The sequence below is a fragment of the Podarcis filfolensis genome (assembly GCF_964270895.1).
Source record: "Podarcis filfolensis genome assembly, chromosome: 11".
Lineage (NCBI taxonomy): Eukaryota > Metazoa > Chordata > Lepidosauria > Squamata > Lacertidae > Podarcis > Podarcis filfolensis.
The window spans coordinates 24,411,508-24,430,253 of record NC_139613.1 but is presented as its reverse complement, the minus strand read 5'-3'; the positions used below and the strand labels follow the sequence as shown (position 1 = coordinate 24,430,253).

At 43.2% G+C, this 18,746-nt stretch overlaps 1 protein-coding gene across 5 annotated transcripts in view; it reads right to left on the bottom strand.

Moving 5' to 3' along the window:
• Positions 1 to 13,357: 13,357 nt before the first annotated feature.
• Positions 13,358 to 18,746, bottom strand: part of ZSWIM6 (zinc finger SWIM-type containing 6) — a gene marked incomplete at its 5' end in the record, with an annotated part of 95,766 nt that continues 90,377 nt past the window's right edge. For all 5 annotated transcript variants that reach the window (XM_083576015.1, XM_083576016.1, XM_083576017.1 and 2 more), the window contains one exon: positions 13,358 to 16,400. In XM_083576015.1, coding sequence (XP_083432141.1) covers positions 15,538 to 16,400 — 863 coding nt within the window. In that variant the 3' untranslated portion in view covers positions 13,358 to 15,537. The remainder of the gene's footprint in view (positions 16,401 to 18,746) is intronic.

Here is an 18,746-nt window from a genome sequence, read left to right as displayed (position 1 = left end):
TCGCAATGAATAATTTATCCCAAAAAAATCTAACCCCTTTTAATGAATTAGCCAGTTGATTTCCAACTATGTTCCCATTTCTCAATAACTCACCTGGGGGCATCATTATACCTATAGCCGCTTCGATACAAGATTCTCGAAGGTAGAGTTTGGGCTGGAAAGATTGCATCCCATCTGCAGAGGCAATGCACTTTCAGCAAGAGCCTATGGGAATGGGGCTGGGAGGCCACAGGGATTCCCTTCCCCCAAGGACAGAGTAATCAAAGGCTGTATCCTGATTTATTTTCAGAGCAATATTTCTGGACATGTTGGCTTATTTGTGAGAGTGCACCCTCTCTTATGCTTACTGCTGATTAGTCTTCACATCAGTTTTCACCAGATGCTGATGGAACAATCTCCTTAGTGCTACCTTGAATTCCACCCTTAGTTTCTATGTATCTTTCCTTACCGTTTCTCCTTCCTTTCCCCTTAGATACCTGTTTATTTACTTTGTAAACCTGGGTAGGTGGGATTATGGTAAACAAAGGCTGTATGGAGTACAGCACCTTACTTTCAGGTGCTTGAGAAATATTGTTGTTATTCTGCTCCATCTTCAGATGCCTCAGGTTCCATAATTTAGCAGCGCACTATGTTTACTGTGGAACTGGGCTTAGCAACAGCCCTGTCAGACTGCCCTCCCTAAAGTGCCATTAACGTTCATCGACGTCATTAAGCATCTTGGGTGTGGAGCACCAGAAACTTTCACAACATGAGCTAAGGCTATTTCCTTTTAAATAGAAACCCTCCCAAGTCCTTACCACACCCAATGCCATGACATCAAAACGGAAGTATCTGACCCTAGTACCCGACCCCAGCCAGAGCTCAAATGATCTTAATGCCAATGACCTTTCCTATCTTGGACTGCAGCCATGGGATCTCATTCATTCCCCATCTTTCTTCCAAGGAGCTCAAGGCAGCATATATTGTTCCCCAATTTTCTCCTCACAATAATCCTGCGGGGTAAGCCGGGTTAGAGATAGTGACCAGCTCCCAGTTCCCCATTAAACTCCATGACTGAACTGGGATATGAATCTGAGTCTCCCCTAGCCCTCCTCTGCCACTATACCATTCTGATTGAAATTGATCCCTTGGTTCACCAGCTATCCCTCCTGGTCAAGGGCAGTGGAATCTGAAAAATATGCAACCCGGTTTGCTTTCAATCTATAGGACCTTGAGAACAAGGTTTCAATTTTTTCTTCCAAGACCCAACCTAGTTTAGAGGCAAAAATAAAATAAAAATGTATTACATTAAATAAAAATAGACACAGCATTCTGGGATGTGCAGGGCCCAGCAGCATAATGGGGATGCAAAGAGCAGTGGAGCATATGCCCGTGCCGCCCAGGACGGGCACCCTCCCAAGGGGGATGGGGCAGAGATGGTGCCCTCCCAGGCACAGGATAGCCACTCGGGTGCACAGAGTGGTGTGCATGCCCTGCAGCTGGGGGTGGAGCAAGCCGCCAATGGTGGACATTCAGCGCGCCGCCGGCGACTGCCAAATGTCACCCCCTTCAGCGAAGACACCTGGGGTGGACCGCCCCCACCGTGCCCCCATTCCTCCGCCCCTGGATGCAAATTAGCCATTCCCTAGTAATCCAGGATGCTCATTTGATGAGCAGGAAGCAAAATAAAATCCCTCTTCCTCAGCCAGATCTGTATGAGAGTGGACTGTGTGCCTTGCAGGTGTGCATGCAAAACTGTTCACAAGTGAATGTGGGGTGGACACACCCACTTTTGGCCACACCCACCACTAGCATATACACACACAAACACACCAGGTGTTGACAGAGGATGAATGTGTCAGCCTTTGGGCCAGAAAAGCTTAGCAACTCCATTTTTGAATAACGTTCCACCATGCGGAAACCTTTAAGCATTGTAGAAAGCATTTGCAGAATGTAGAAAATGTGACCCTTCTCTCTTGCATTAACTATGGCTGGCCATCAGAATGAGGGACAGTGTGAGAACTTGTATTGAATGATAACGCTATCTTTTTTTCTAGGCTTTCTTTCACCCAAGAACTAAACAGGCTTCTTTAGTGTGTATGGATGGCCAAGAGAATGTGCACTTAAATGAGCATCAATTTTTTTATTCTTATTTTATGGATGGTGGTTACACATACCCTACACTGCTGCAGGGGAGTCTGGAAAGAAACAGTTTGACAATTCAAATGTAGACAGCAAATGGGACTGAGATCTGAGTTTTCGCAGCTAGCTAGCAGCGAGGTGCCTGGGGTGCAAGACATCCTGTGGCATCCTGCTCCCTCCTGCTCATATAGTAGGAACACTGGGAAAACTCAATATTTGCAAATTTCAGGAGAAGCTGACCAGAACTTGTACCTCCTAGAATAATATGCAGATTGGAACTAGGTTACCTGTCATTTCCCAAATGTTCGAGCACAGTTCTTGGCTCAAAAATGCATGTTTTGAGAGAATGTACATTTAAAAATACATATTTAAATGCCAATCTTCTGTTGGTTTTTATTTTATTTTTTAATTGCAGATTGAAGCAGAAACAGGACAGGATAGGCATATGGGTAAACACGTGTGGAAATGACACACACCAGAAATAAACTGCTTCACCCTTCCCTACTTGTGAGTTCATAAATAAACAGTTACGACACTTGGACACCACCACTCTTCTCTTCCATTGAAACTGACCCTGCAAAAAGGCCTACTCATTGAACCTTGTACTGCTCTAGGAAATGAGAAGCATCACATGCTATTTTCTCTCCTCAACCATTACTCTGCTTATATATGGGCACTTTCAGCAGTGTTAATACTAATAGGGGGACACTTATAGGCCACTGAAGACTAGAATGGCATGACGAAGTGAAGTGACACACTTCACTAGAGGCACCAGCCGATATCTTTTTACCAAAACAGCACATAGATCTTTTTAAAGCCTCTGTGGGATTCATTATTGGTAGTGCCTTGTTCACATCAGCATATTTTAAAGATGTGTCATCCTTTACATTATAGGCCTCTGTCTTTCAGTGTTTGCTAATTTGAGTGGCAAAAGATATTGTGCCAACATTCACAGATTCAAGTCATTAAAAAGAAAAGTGTTTCTGAAACGAGACAAAAGAACAATGTGATGTTATTGTCTTCGTGACAGACAAACCTTTCAAAACAAAGAAACAGTAGATATGTTCATATTTTGTGTGTGTGTGTGTGTGTGTGTGTGTGTGTGTGTGTGTGATGTGTAAACTTCCAGGCCAATTCCTAACATCTTCAGCTGACTTGAAAGGCTTTCAAATATGGATGCTGCCAGTCCATTAATTTATTTGGAGCATTTCTTCCCCGCCCTTGAGCCAAAGAGGCTCCCAGAGCAGCAAACACCAAGAGCAGATGTGAGTCAAAGTACCATCCCACCCATCCACCCTGGAGGTTTCCTAGCCATGGATCTGGAGCTTGGTGTAGGTAGTATGTTGATGACATTCAGCAATATTCCTCTTTTGCATCTGAGATGGGGAGGCTGTTCAGGTCCCCTTGGCCCAATGCCTGGATGCAGTGGGAGGAAGGAGGGGCGGGGGACTAATAAACTGAAGCTAAATCCTGACAAGATGGAGGTCCACTGGGATCTGGAAATCAAGTGAGTTGTTTTTCTGGACAGCGTGGCACTCTCCCTGAGGGGTGGGTTGTTTTTTGGGGGGGATAGGATGCTCATTGGAGGGCTAAATGCCTGCAGTTGCTAGGAACACAGATCCTCCAAGTCTCCCTATTTTCCAGGGACAGTCCCAGATTTGCAGAAGCCGTCCTGGTATTTTATTTGATCCCAGAATGTCCTGCTTTTCCTTAGGATGCCCCTATTTTTGTCAGAGAAATGTTGGAAGGTAGGGAAGAAGAAGAAGAGGAGTTTGGATTTGATATCCCGCTTTATCACTACCCTAAGGAGTCTCAAAGCGGCTAACATTCTCCTTTCCCTTCCTCCCCCACAACAAACACTCTGTGAGGTGAGTGAGGCTGAGAGACTTCAGACAAGTGTGACTAGCCCAAGGTCATCCAGCAGCTGCATGTGGAGGAGTGGAGAATCGAACCCGCTTCACCAGATTACGAGTCCACCACTCTGAACCACTACACCACACTAGCTGAAACCCCCCAAACTATGGAGAAACGTAACTATACAACCATTAGAAGACATCTGAAGGCAGCCCTGTATAGGGAAGGGTTTTTTTAAAAAAAAAATTAATGTTTTATCATGTTTTATATATGTCAGAAGCTGCCCAGAGTGGCTGGGGCAACTCAGTCAGATGGGTGAGATATAAATGAATAACGTTGCTGGTTTTATTGTTGTTAAATAGGATGTCCCTATTTTCATCGGAGAAATGTTGGAGGGTATGAGGCTGCCTTTTATGAGTTTCATTTGGCAGAGGAACTATGATGGGGTTGGAGTTACCACCAAAAAAGGGCCCCTTCCCTTGTGAGCACCCTCCGGATTGAAAGGGCACACCATACTGCAGATATCAACACTGCACATATATCAGTATTGGGTGCATAAAAGCTGACTCCTTTGGGGATAGAAATGGTCCAATGTGACTTATTTTTAGGTTGAGATGGAAAAGGGCAGGGAATTTGTTCGGTTTGCCTTTAATGCAAACCTACCTAATTCGCACTTCTTGAAACAACATGCAAAAACAGTTATCCTTCAAGATTTCCACTTCTCCAAATTATGCAGTTCCCCTAACCGAATAAAAATGGCTCTAGTAGGGGAAAGTGTGCATTAAAATGCATATATTGGGGAAATAGCATGGAAATAAGTTTAATAGTGTGAAATGCTTGCAGAAATGTCAACATTCGGCAAAATTCCATACGAAACAGTGGTGTGTGGTGAAATTTTTCAGAGGGGAACACATGGCTAGCTTGAGAGGGTAATTGGAGCGGGGTGTGTGGGTGTGTGATGTCATACACATGAACATCGCACATCCCTCCCTAAGCTGGGTAGAAGCTTCTTGGGCCTTGAGAAGGAGGTGCCAGGCCTCTGACTTCCCTAAGCCAGGCAGACCTTGGGAAGGCTGTGAAAAGGCTCTTGGACCCTTCAGGGGACTAGCCTAGACCCCTGGTCTACTGACTGCACCCCACTGGTACAAAAATGTTTATCTTATGAGATTCGCAAAACTGTGGAAATGTGCCACGCTGAACTTGAGAGATTGAAAGAATTGGCAGAAAAGAAAAGTTTGCAGCAGGCATTCAAAAGTTGGCATAGAAGCAAACAAACTTCACTGCAGCCAACTATAGACAACCAAACACACCCTGAGCCCCCCCCATTCCTTCTCACTACCAAGGAAATGTAATAAGCAAATAGAAATTGAACCCTACCCAGTTGACACAACACAAAACCCCACACGTACACTATATAAAAGAATATGTTTCACCACACCACACCACCCCTCCTCTCCCCACAGGGGAGCCAACTAGGGCCCCAGGTTATGGGTACCCAGCATGTGTGACATCATGTAATGGTGTCATGTACGGCCCCTGGCCTTGGAAAGCATGTCAGAGGTCTCACAAGGCCTCACCTGACTTCTGGTGGCTCCAGAAGTCAGGTTCCAAGGTCTCAGAAGGCCTCAGAAAGCATCTCTGAGGCACCTTTGAGATGCTGTCTGAGGCCTTGCAAGACCTCGGAAGTTGCATGAGGGCCCTGCCCAAAATTTTGTACATGACGCCCCTGTCTCCCCTCTCTTCTTCCCCGACCTTACTGTATACAACACTAATGTCTCTCATCAAATGTAACTGATCCATAGAAAAGACTTTACAACCTGAAAGAAGAGACAATGCACATACTTTTGTAAACCAAGAAAATCTTTAATATCTTTAATTTTTTTTAAAGTTGGCATAGAAGGTTACAGGTTAACCACCTAGAGTGAGAGAAGCGCCTGTCCAGGAAGCATTGCCATGACTTTGCTTTTTTATTTATTTATTTATTAAGTTTTCCAATTTTATGCAAACACAAAAAGAAAAAGAAAAAGAAAAATATTAAAAACAAATCAATTTCAATAACAATTTTTCAGTAACATGTTTCTTTGACTTCCTCATACCTCCCCTTCTTGTTTTCTAGTTCAAATTGTTAATCCAGCAAATCCTAATCTCTTAACATTCCTTTTAACTAACACCTTATTTTTGAATCAACTTTTTAAATTTTATGACTTAAACAATTTTAATCCCAGTTATCTTTATCATAACAGCTAGAGACCACATAAGTTCAATCCAGCATCTTTTCAGAGTTCATTAATTTTGTAGTATTTCTGTAAATAGTCCTTGAATTTCTTCCACTCTTCTTCTGCCGACTCTTCTCCCTGGTCACGGATTCTGCCGGTCATTTCTGCCAGTCCCATACAGTCAATCAACTTCACCTGCCATTCTTCCAGAGTGGGTAGATCTTGCGTCTCATTGCCATGACTTTGAATCAGCTTTGTAAGCCTTCAGTGACATCACCATGTAAGCAAATTGTCCTGGCAATATGACACTTCTACTGGAATGAGAAAACGCAATTTAGAGAAACAGCCAACCTGCCGCCGCCGCCCCCCCCCCACACTTTTGCTGAAATTTAGATAAGAGTCCTTCCTGTTTATTTCCTTTCCCCCCAGAAGTTGCTTTTCATATTCCATGTTCTATAGTTGTTATGCAAAACACAATATGTAAAGCAACTTCTGGGGGCAGGGGGGCGGGGAGGAAATAAAACGCAAGTGTGCTTGTCTAAATTCCAGAAAATGCTTACATGTTGTTGCTTTCAGACATTTATTAGAATGCATGGCTGCAACATAAATATTTCATCTCCCTCTGACTAGATATCAGTCGCATTGCTATAGAATAGAACGAAACACTAAAAGCACAAATATTGCAAACACCTTTAAAAGGTTTCTGTTTTCTAGGTGAGGTTTCTGTTTGACAGCCAAACAATTCATACAAGCAAAGCTTGGGATTCTTTCAATGTGTTCTGCAAGAGCAGACTGCCTTTGTAAGCAGCTTTGATATAGAAATTCCACAAAACAGAGAGAGCGCGTGCAAGGAAAACAGCCTTACCACTCTGTGGCCCCTTCTGCATTAAGTGGGAAATGGCACTCAAACAAAATTATGCATGAGTGCTGGTTATTGCATGAAGGGGTTAAGACCACAGAGCTGTGTTCCTAGACTCATTTAGGTCACACCCCTTCACCTCCAGTGAGGGAGAAAGTGAAGTGGCTTCTCTTCTCTTCCTTTCCTCACTTTCTCTTTGCTTCAACCATGAAGGACATGTCTGAGCTTGCTCCAGCTTGAAGCTAACTTTCTGTATTTTGTACCCAAGAGTATTCTACATGTATTCTACCTGTTGCGTGGAACAATGCATGAATCAGATCTTTGGATTTTGTAAGTAAATCATTTTAAAGTTACTTAACAGCGTTCATTATAAGCACTATAAGCAGACTAAACAGGATGTGAAAAGGGGTTTCACAACCTACATTCCCATGCTATACTGCTGCTTAACTTTGTGACTGTTTAAAACTTTGATGGGGGCTCTCTCCCACACTGCTGATTCATGTTAAGCTTGTGGTCTACTAAGAACCCTTGATCCTTTTTACATGTGTTACTGGCAAGCGAGGTGTTCTCCATCCTGTATTTGTGCAGCTGGTTCTTCCTGCCTAAGTGTAGAACCTCACATTTGTCCCTATTCGAATTCATTTTGTTGGTTTGGGCCCAGTTCTCCAGTCTGTTAAGGTCATCTGTGTTCTGCGACATTAGCTACCCCTCCCATTTTGGTGGCTCCTGCGAATCTCGTGAGCATCCCTTTAATTCCTTCGTCCAAGTCATTTATAAAGACATTGAACAACAACAGGCCTAAGACAGAACCCTGTGACACCCCACATGTCACTTTTTCCCCAGGATGATGAGGGACCATTTGTGAGCACTCTTTGGGTTTGGTGAGGCAGCAGTTTTGGGTGGAGGAGTGACACGGGGGAGGTGGGATTTAACATTTTTCCTATTGGTCATTTCACCAGTCAGTATCCCATTCCCAAGTTGCTTTCCCTCTCACCTGTATAGGGGGGAAATGACCTGGGGGACATTTTGAGTGGGGAAATGGTTGGCTGGGGAAGGGTTAAGCACTATCATCTTGTGCCATCAGCAAGCCTCCCCCGAGGCTCCTTTTTATTAAAAACAAATTAACAATTGGGGATAATGTCTAGTTTGCCCCTTAGAAAGAAAGGCAAGGCTCATTTATGTAGGTAGGCTTTTAGCGTCTCTGCAGTAATTATAAATTGATGCCTGTAATTGTTCTTGCTGCTCAGTGGATTATGCTGCTTATTTGTTTGTTTTAAATAATTCAATATTTTAAATTATGCCTGTAATTTTCCAAGAACCACCGGACAGTGGGATATAAAGGTAACTTTACTTTGAGTGGAAATAGAGACATCTCTATCTGAGAATGTCCAAATGTCTGAAATTATGAGCTGGGCTGTATGTGTGGAAGGAAGGAAGGAAGGAAGGAAGGAAGGAAGGAAGGAGGGAGGGGGGAAAGGAAGTGCTTTGCAAAAGCTATCCAAAATCTGCATACTGTATAAATTCTGCAAATCAAGTGAATTTTAATATTTTTCTTACTTTGCATACAGTAATTTATTCTGATTTTTCAGTCATCAGTGTAACAAAGTGATACATGCAGTACTGAAGTCCCATTGTCAATTTTACTCAGTCCTCCTCATGTTTATGAGATTTCATCAGGTATTAGCCATACACTTTCCCCAAGAATAAATAGGACTAGAAATGGTTGGGGGGTTTTTTAAGTACCCCCCCTCCTTGAGATTCTCAAGGAGATGGATTCTGTGCCCAATATCACATTCAGTAGATTTCTGCACCCCTGAAGAAATATGCTGATAATCGTAATTGTTGCTTACCAGCAACAAAGTTCCTGTTGATTTTTCTTACTGAGTGCCCTACAGTTACCAAGCATGTGCTGAAAAACATACCCAAATCTGCAATCCTCGATGACGCAGCCTGATCAGCTTCCCAAACTTCCCTTTTTACGATGGCTGCTTGCAAAGCGTAACGGATGTTGAGCAACTATTGCTGTGCCATTGCCAGTAACTAATAAGCGTTCTCACAGGATGAAGGTAGCTGACAGAAGAGCAAATGTGCTGACAAATTAAGAAATCCAAATTCTTAGCCGATGGCAACAAAATCAACGTTCCCTTGGCTCAGGCAGGAGATGCGCAAACAGTCGCTCTAATGCAGGAGCGTGGTTTAATATAATTCAAATATGCAATGGGAGAGGGCAGAAGCTGATGGAATTCAGGGATGTCTGACAGCATCTTAACACTATCGGATCAGCTGTGATGGGAAAGCATGTGAGCGGACTGTGCAGATCAGGAGCACATATGCAAAAATCCAACCTTTTGAGTGTGCTTGACACAAAACTGCATTATACAAATTGGAGAACATGGTCAACCTGTGGCCAGCCAGATGCATGTGGGAAACTGACAAGGAGGACCCAAGCGCTCTCCCTACCTGTGACTTCCACAAACATTACTGCCTCCAGCCATGGAGGTCTAGCATAGTCATAAAGGCCATTGACAGCTTGAGTGATTTATTTTGTTACCCTTGTCTCTCTTGTTCTTCTTCTCTCCCTTCTTCCTTCCCTTCGTCATCACCTTCCTTTTGCCAAAATGTACATTTAAGCTCCCCAGATCAGGAAACTTCTCACTTTTGCAACCCTACAAAGAACTGGTGATGGCACACACAAAAAACCAACAACCCATAATGCTCAGAATACACAGTCCTAACACAGAGAAAACACAAGCAGGCAGGCAGTGATCAAAGGGAAAGGAACAGAGGAAACCTGATGGAATATATACTATTTGTAAACATAATGCTTCCTGGGGGAAAATAATAAATATCAACCTTGTATCTGCACACTTGCAAACATTTCTTCTTTCCTATGCAGGAAAATAGAGAATGAAGGAAGGAGGGGAGGGCATTCAAAAATGGTATTAAAGACCACCCATTACAAAACAACTTTTCAAACTACATCTGGCTGACTCTAGAAAACAGAGGTGCCCCCTCTGAAATAATAGTCAAGGAAATGCCTGAGGATGCTGTGAGTTGTAGTTCAAAACAGCTTGAGGATACCCATCTGGCGAAGGCTGGTTTACATATTGTGGCCTCTCCCAAAGACTTATGAGAATTGTGCTTCTACAAAAGGGGTAAGAATCCTTTGTCAGAAAACAGTAGCACCAAGTAACGATTGTATGAAGAGGTTTCCTTTTCTTATAGCTATATCTCACCTTTTTCCAACATGGAAACCAAGGTGTTGCACATAGCTCGCATCCAACTAAATTATGCTCAGATTATGCCCACTAAAACTCATGAACCCAAGTCAGTCTTGGGTCTGCTCTGAGTAGGACTTACATTGCATACATGTGTTTTCCAGGGGGTCACCTGGCTTTACTTCATCAAGGCAGAAGTCTCGTGTGCCTTCACACCCAGAATAGCTGGCCTTAGAGGTACTGGAAGGGTTACCTCAGTATCTAATGCTATGCGGAAGTAGTTCGAAGTTGTCAGCTCATCTTCTGTATTGGCAAACTTCAAACTAGAGATCAGCCTTCTCCAACTTGGTGCCCTTCAGATGCTATCAAATGACTCCTATTATCCCTAACCTTGCTGGCGGGGACTGATGGGAATTATACAACAGTTTCTAGAGGGTGCAGGGGGAGAAGGCTACCATAGATCATAGAATTGTAGAGTTGGAAGGGGAACCCAAGGGAACAAGCGTTTATGTAACTAAAGACTGCACACAAACCACCCATCTAAATTACATTTCAGAAGCCTCCTGCCCTGAATCCTGAGAGCTGTAGTTGACTTCTGACAGAGCTAAAATTCCCAGCACCCTTAACAAACTGCAGTTTCCAGGATTCTTTTTTTGGAAAAGGAGGAAACACGCTTTAAATGGATGGTGCATACACAGCCTAAGCCAGACAACAGGATCCTGGCAAGGAGGAAAAGGTGGGACATCATGAAAATATTTCGCCAGATGATGAGCAAAGCTGCAAAGTCCCATTTACCAGTTTAATTGGAACCAGGAGGAAGAGCCTTCCCTGGGCTGGTGACAAAGTGGCAATACTTTGGACCGGGGGCCAAGTTACACATTTCTGAACACAGGGCAGCCTGTGGTGGCATTACAGCTGCATGAGCTAGGCCTGACAGGCCAGCTCTGAAGTCAGAGATATTTATGGCTCCAAGTTTCTTTGGTGATGCAAAGTATAAAATGTTGTCGTATCAACAAGGGTGGGGATGACAGAGCATCAGTGTGGAACAGAAGGGCTCTGGCAGCCATTCCACAGAAACAAGTTCCTGTCTAGCAGAGTTCCTTTTTTCTTGCTGCAGCTGTTGAAATACCAAGCAGAGAAATCTCCTGGGCTATTGAAGCACTCCCCTGTCCCAGCTTCTAAAGACGAGACATGCTTTCCTCCAAGCTGCTTTCCTCCAGTCAAGACGCGTTGTCATCAGGAGATCAGTGGGAGACATTTGGCATTGCAACCTGCTCAAAACATTGGCTGGCAAGAAAGTAATCTATGGATTTTTATTACAATGATCCGCTCCTTCCTCTCCATGGACAAAGGTATTCAGATCATAGAATTGGAAGGCAACACAAGTCATCTAGTCAAACCCCTTGCAATGCAAGGATCTTTTGCCCAGTGTGGGGTTTGAACCCACATTCCTGAGATTAAGCGTCTCATGCTCTACCAGCTGAGCTATCCCACATCAATAAACTTTGCTGAATCTTTTGTGTCCTTTGAGCTATGAGGAGATTCCTGACAGCTGTGGTAGGCAAGCCCTGGTAGGATTTGCTGCCTGCAAAACCTCGGGAAAATTAAATTCCAAACGATGACTGAGGTTCGGAATGGGCTGAAGTATTCTCTCCTGTGTAAATGAAACCCATTCCGTCTCATGCATGCAGACAGGAAAGACAGACAGATGAACATACATGCACTGCATAGACAGAGCCTATTAAGGAAAGGCAATTGTTTCACATAATGTTTCCCTAAGATGTCATCAAAATATGAATGAGGCTTGTGCATTGTCACACTTACTTTAAGCTTCTAGCGCTTTTAGAGGAGACATTCCATTGTTCAAAAACCTCTCTGGTTTAGTGCAATCCACAGCACACTTAATAGGAAGAAAGCCCCTTGATGCAGTAGACCTCACTGCCTAGAATTGCTTCGTTAGCATTCTTCTGCCATGTTTACCTTTATTAATTCTGCAGTTTAGCATGAAAACATATGCATAAAGCAGGGAGTAAAAGCAGGGATAAGGAATCCCTAGCCCTCCAGTTGTTGCAGGACTACAACTGTGATCTTAGTAGCCCTGCTGGCTGGGGCTGGTGGGAGTAGGAATCCCTCATCGGACTTTCCAGAATATGAATCTTGAGTTTGCCATGTGGTTTTCAGAAGGGAGACAGTAAAACCCCAGACATAAACAACTTGTCACCTGGAACAGCTGCTCTGTGGACTGGCTTACACTTAACAATGCCCCCCCCCCCGCCATAGCTGTCAACTTTTCCCTTTTCTTGCAAGGAATCCTATTCGAAATAACGGAATTTCCCTTTAAAAAAGGGAAATGTTGACAGCTATGCCCCCTACTCCATATGCAGTCTGCACCTTCAGTAGCATGCAGAGAACGTAATGAACTATGCTGCATTACTGCAGAGGCCTTATTTGTTGTAGTAGTAGTAGTAGTAGTAGTAGTAGTAGTAGTAAATTTATTATTTATACCCCAGCCACTCAGGGTGGCTTCCAGCAGAATTATATATATATGAGAGAAAATATTGAGCATTAAAAACTTCCCTATACAGGGCTGCCTTAAGGTGCTTATTTCCTTGACATTTGATAGGAGGGCGTTCCACAGGACGGGTGCCACCACAGAGAAGGCCCTCTGCCTGGTTCCCTGTAACCTCACTTTCTTGCAGTGAGGGAACTGCCAGAAGGCCCTTGGAGCTGGAGCTCAGTGTCCAGGCTGAACAAGCCAAAAGCCAACACCTTGGAAGCAGGGGCTGCTGCTGAGTTAATGGATGGCCAGGTCTCACATGGAGATGACATTTATGAGAGCTTTTGCCTCCACGCTGGGTTTCTACACATGCCCAACCATGACCTGAGCACTTCTAATATTGTTAGCATCTCTCTTGCCTCTTGGTCCGGGGCAGCCATTGGTATTTAAACTCAGTGCAAAATTGACTAGAGGAACCTGGGTTGTTTCCCAGTAACCAAGGAAGGCTTCATCCCAGTTATAAGCAAGTTTCAGCACCAACGGGTGTTTTTACTTCCCTCTCAAGCAACAGATATCAAAAAGGAGTCCAAAATCAACTTTCAAAAAACTAATTTTAATCAAAACAAAAAAAAATTGTTGATCATTAACAAGTTTATAAAACAGTGATTTAGTTACATAAATAAATTGATATCAGTGTATCAAATCTTAATTACTTTCAACTTCATGAGCATGTTTACATGGGGTGATGAAATACAACCTTTTTCCCCAAGTATAATAAATAAAATGGAGAGCATGAAACAAGTCCCCCCCCTCTAAACAAACAAACAAAATCTACAAACATACTTCTAGCATGTTCTCTAACAAAGGGAACAAGAGACACGGGACAACTTTTGCACCAAAATGTTAAAAAAAAAATGCTTTAAAAAGCACAAGGGTACAGAACCATCAGCTAAAATAAAGGACACTATACTGTAACCAAAGTTGGTAATAACAGTAATAATAATATAATGAACAGTTTGGTAGTTAGATCTCCAGTTTGGTTATTTTAAAGCATTAAGACAAGGCAAGATAGAAGGCTGCTTTCTTTTGAAGTAATTCTAGAAGAAATAAAAAATATTTTTTGAAAAAACAAACGAACTGAAAAGTAGAACAGTCATACCTACACAACTTTCTGTCCTGCACAAAGTCAAATACCTATGCAGAATATATTTATATATATATATAATATATATGTTATTTGTGCACAAAGGTTAGCTTATTATTAGCTCACTGCAAAGGTGTAATGTATTATGTCAATTGTTTTGGAAAACATTGTAGGTAGCCACAGGCAAACTTCTACCTCACAGTTGCCACTTGTGAACTAACCACAGTGGGTATGAACCACATGGGAAACTGGCCATTTGCAGCGTCCGGCCGCGTGGCAAGGCCATTTTTACAGCACAACTTTTTTCCCCTGTTGTGTTTGGATTAAGACCAGCAGTTTTAAAAAAATGTCACCTTACCAATGGCCAGGTGCTACACGTGGCCAGGACGTCACACAGGTTTCGTGCACACCTTGATAAGTTTACAAGTAGCGGCAATGTAGGGGCGACGTTATCTGTAGCCATCCTCTGTGTGAAAAAGGGATATTTAAGTTTTCTAGGCTAGGAGGCACAAACCCCAAATCTGGCATACTGTATGTATTCTTAATGCTAAGGCTTGCTGCTCTGGCTGTGTTGTCCCCTCTTGACTAGAGTACCTGTTACAAGCACGCAAGTGTGGATACATACATATGTATATATGCATACACTCGCCTGTATAAATATATATATATGTATAAAATTCTCCCCAATTTCCATCCAACAATTCAATCCAAAAAGGTGGCTCTGCATAGATGCCCAGCATATTCAGTTCATCACCTGAGCCAGCCCTGAAGCTGGGCGCACTTTAGTCTTTTCCAATACGTTTCCTTGTTTGTTTAAAAACCAAGCTACTGCAGCTTCAAGTATTTTGCATTATAGTTTTTTTTTCTTTTTTCTTTATAAATTAGTTAATGTTATATTTTATTCTCAATATTCCGACATATAGTATAATATATATATATATACAGTACAATAAATGCTCTCATTCTTTTTAATTTTATTTTCCAGATAAATCCCTGAGAATGTATGTTGACAGTCGCTAAGTTTCCACATGCACAAGCATCGTGTGCCATGCTTCTGGATGAACAAGCACTGCAAAGCCACGTGGGTCAGCCTTTGAAACTATTTAGTTATTTGTGTGGTTGGGTTGGTTGGTTCATTTAAATAAGCTGAAATGTCAGGATGAGTTACAAAGGAGTAAAGCTGGAGCCATTCGAGGTACTTATCACAGGATGGAGGTGTTTGTTTGGTTTTGTATTTTTTTTAAAGCCATTGCAATATATTTCTCTTTTTTTTTTTTTTTGAGGCTGTGAACATATACAGAAAGAACAGGAGAGCTCTGTGGGCTTTTGCCACTTGACAACATATACTCAGTGTAAACCAAACTTTTTATTTTTTTTAAGCCTCTCAATCTCTCATACGAAAACAGAAAAGGAAAGGGGAAGAGAGAGGGAAAAAACAACACACAAACTTTCACAACGTGACAATTTAGTTTTGCAAACTCAGTATATAACTATACACATATAATACCGGTGTGGCTCTGTTTTAAGTTAAAAAGGATACAAAGGCAGGCTCAAGTAAAAACATACCACCCTCCCAATGCTCCCCCCCCACAACCCAACCCACCCCCCATTCACACACGTTTTTATTGTCAACCAAACCGTTCGCGAACCAACATCATCAGTTTCTTTTTGCCTTTGTAAATTTGTTTCAGGTTGTCAATGAACTGTGTAAACTGAATGTGTCCGTCGTGAGCCATTAAGAAGGTCTCTCGGGCCTTGCTCAGGAACTCTATGAACTCGCTGTAATGCCGGGGACTGATGTGCGTGAGCCGGGAATGCGTGGTGTTAATGTACGCTCCGATGGTGGCATCCAGGAGTTGCCTTAGCGGCGCTTTGTCCAATGACATCAGCTTGCCCGAGTTCCTCCTTCCGTGGAGCCCCACCATTCCGGGAGTGGTCAAAGTACACCGACGCAAGATGTCCGACAGTACCGTTGCACATTTGACACTTTTGACCACCAGAGGTATGATCGCCGCCAGCTCGTTCTTCCCGAGGGAGTGGCTAAGTGCGCAGGCCCACAAAACGTCGTTAATGGCAGGGTGCGTGTCCTGATTGTAACTCAGGTTGAGATGCGTCATGGCCAACGTGGCCAGCTTGTAGGCCCGCATGGGGTAGCCACGATGCTCCATGTACCGCGCTATAGTGAAGAGCTGCGTGTAGCTCATGCCAGTTGCAGCAGCGTCGAGGACAATTTGGTAAGCCGTCTCAAAAGCTATGTGATCCTTCTCACACAAGGTCAGCGCAGAGAGGGCGCAGTTCTGAGGGTCCTTCATGGCACACTGAAGAGCAAGCGTCCTAGCACTGCTGGCAAGCTTCTCCTGCTGGTGGCAGTCCAGATGCAGGCGGACTATAGTGCTGTTGGACATCACTGTGGTCGCAACAATGCTAGTCGCTTCGGTCGGAGTGAAAAGTGTAAACCAGCTTTGCATGATGCTATCCAGTGCATAAACACCTGTGAGGCACAGAAGGAAACGTTTGTCACCAAATATGGCGGACCCTAATACGTATCTAGAAAGAACGAACCTGTGACCTGGGGGGGGGGGTCTTGTCTGTAACACTCCATAGAAGTCCCCACCAATGTCCGTGTGTTGAGATCAGGACTGAGCATTCCTAATAAAATGGAAGAACAGACCCAACCTATCACAGCCTATGAGCAACTTTGGTTCTTATTACAGTGGTACCTCAAGGTTAAGAACTTAATTCGTTCCGGTGGTCCGTTCTTAACCTGAAACTGTTCTTAACCTGAAGCACCACTTTAGCTAATGGGGCCTCCTACTGCTGTCGTGCCGCCGGAGCACAATTTCTGTTCTCATCCTGAAGCAAAGTTCTTAACCCAACGTACTATTTCTGGGTTAGCGGAGTCTAACTTGAAGAGTCTAACTTGAAGCGTATGTAACCTGAAGCATATGTAACCCGAGGTACCACTGTACTTTAGCCTGCACACCTCATTTGGAAGCAGGGGTGTCAACTTGAATAAAAAATGGGGGGGGCAGGCACGCCCCACTCCACATAATTGATCACATGATGTGGTGCATGCACACTATTTGAATGGCAATGCCCATCAACTTTGGGGGGCTGAAGACCCCTTGGCCCCTATCTTTGGAAATGATGAAAACTAGATTGAGAATCCCAACGATACAGCTCCAATAAAGATTAGCATACGAAGACAACACATTGCTGTGCTGTTTGTGTGAACAAACTGCCCCCCCCGCAAGCCTGAGTGTATGTGGCCCATTCCCAAAATGTCCCAACGCTCAGTGTATTTACCTCCTAAAGAACTAACACCCCTTCCATGGAAAAAAAGGAAGAAGTCAAAACTGAACTGGATGTAACCCCAGCAGGAAAATAGAAATCTCTGTCCTTAAAGGCAACATCTTCATCTAGAGTCACTACCAGCCTTCCGATCTGAAATGTGCAGGTTTCTTTAGTACCCTTTTGTTGCTCTTGCGAGGGCGAACAATGACTGATGGGCTTCATAAATTGAAGCTTATAGGCAGCTTGAGTGCCTCATTATTACTCAAAGTAATTTGCACACATCTGTGCACTCATCTAACCACACCCAGAGGTCCTTATTTTGCTCAGTTGGGCCCTGCTGTACTATAATGCATGCATACACATACCCCCTCCTTACCCAACGCTAGGCACTGAGGCCATCCACTCAATGCCAGGCCTTCATTTACATAAACAAACATGTCCCTCATTTACAAACTTCCTAGAGTCTCAGAGGTGATCTTTGCTTGACATTACAGCTTCCTTATGGAAGCTATACATATATATGCTAATGTACAGCGGAATAAAAAAGCAATTTGCTTGCCAATAGTTAACTGAGCAAAACACACTTGCCCTCTAATATCTAGAACTCAATCTAGGTTTCAATTAACTTGGCCAAGACAAACATGCTATTAAAAAAGAGAAAGAGACAGGATGCAAATTTGCTGATAGCATTGCTTGATAGGAGAGCAAAGAATAGTAAACTCAACAGACACAGGGAAAATGCAATCCTGACCACTAAGTGTTGCAGTGATGTAGAAAATCTGCTTGGGGAACAGCACCCATCTTCATAAAACCAGAAACAGAATACAGATTGGGTTTTCCTTTCCAGTTTCTCAGAAAGTAATGGCACTCTACACTCCTGCACAAGTCTGTTGGTGGCCAAATTCGAAAGCTGCAAACCATAAAGCAGCCGTGAGTAAACGATAAAACTAGGAATACAGCCAAAGGTTTGGACAAATCAGTTTATGATTTTAGAAGACACACTGAAAGGAGAGAGAAAAAGAGAGGCATGCGTGATCGATGTGGCATTTAAGAGAACATGCAGCTCTCTAAAAAGTTATTTAATTTGAATAACTTTGTAGAGAACTTTACTGTTCTTGTGAATGCACAACCATTGGAACACTACTGGCATTTCATAATTTGCTCTAAATTTGGGAGAATATGAGGGGGGTGCCTTTCTCCTGCCTCCTTGACACAATTCATATAAGGGAACACTTTTCAGCTTCTATCCTTATATAAATTCCTGCAAAGGAGGTTCCGAATCTTTTATTTGGGGACATAGCAAGTAAGGTTAAGCTACTTCCTTCAGGTGGCTGCATTCCTCTGTCTGTTTGGGATCTCCTGCATGGAGCTCAGGCTCTCTTGCTGAGGACAGTTTAAGTTTTGTACTCTGAGTTCATGTCAGTGTGGCATTACGGCACAGAGACAGGTAAATAAAAAACAAAACAAAATACAAGATACATATTTGATGTAGAAGTACCCAGGTTCTTCTTGGAAGAGCAGCATATAGAGACCATCTTGGCTG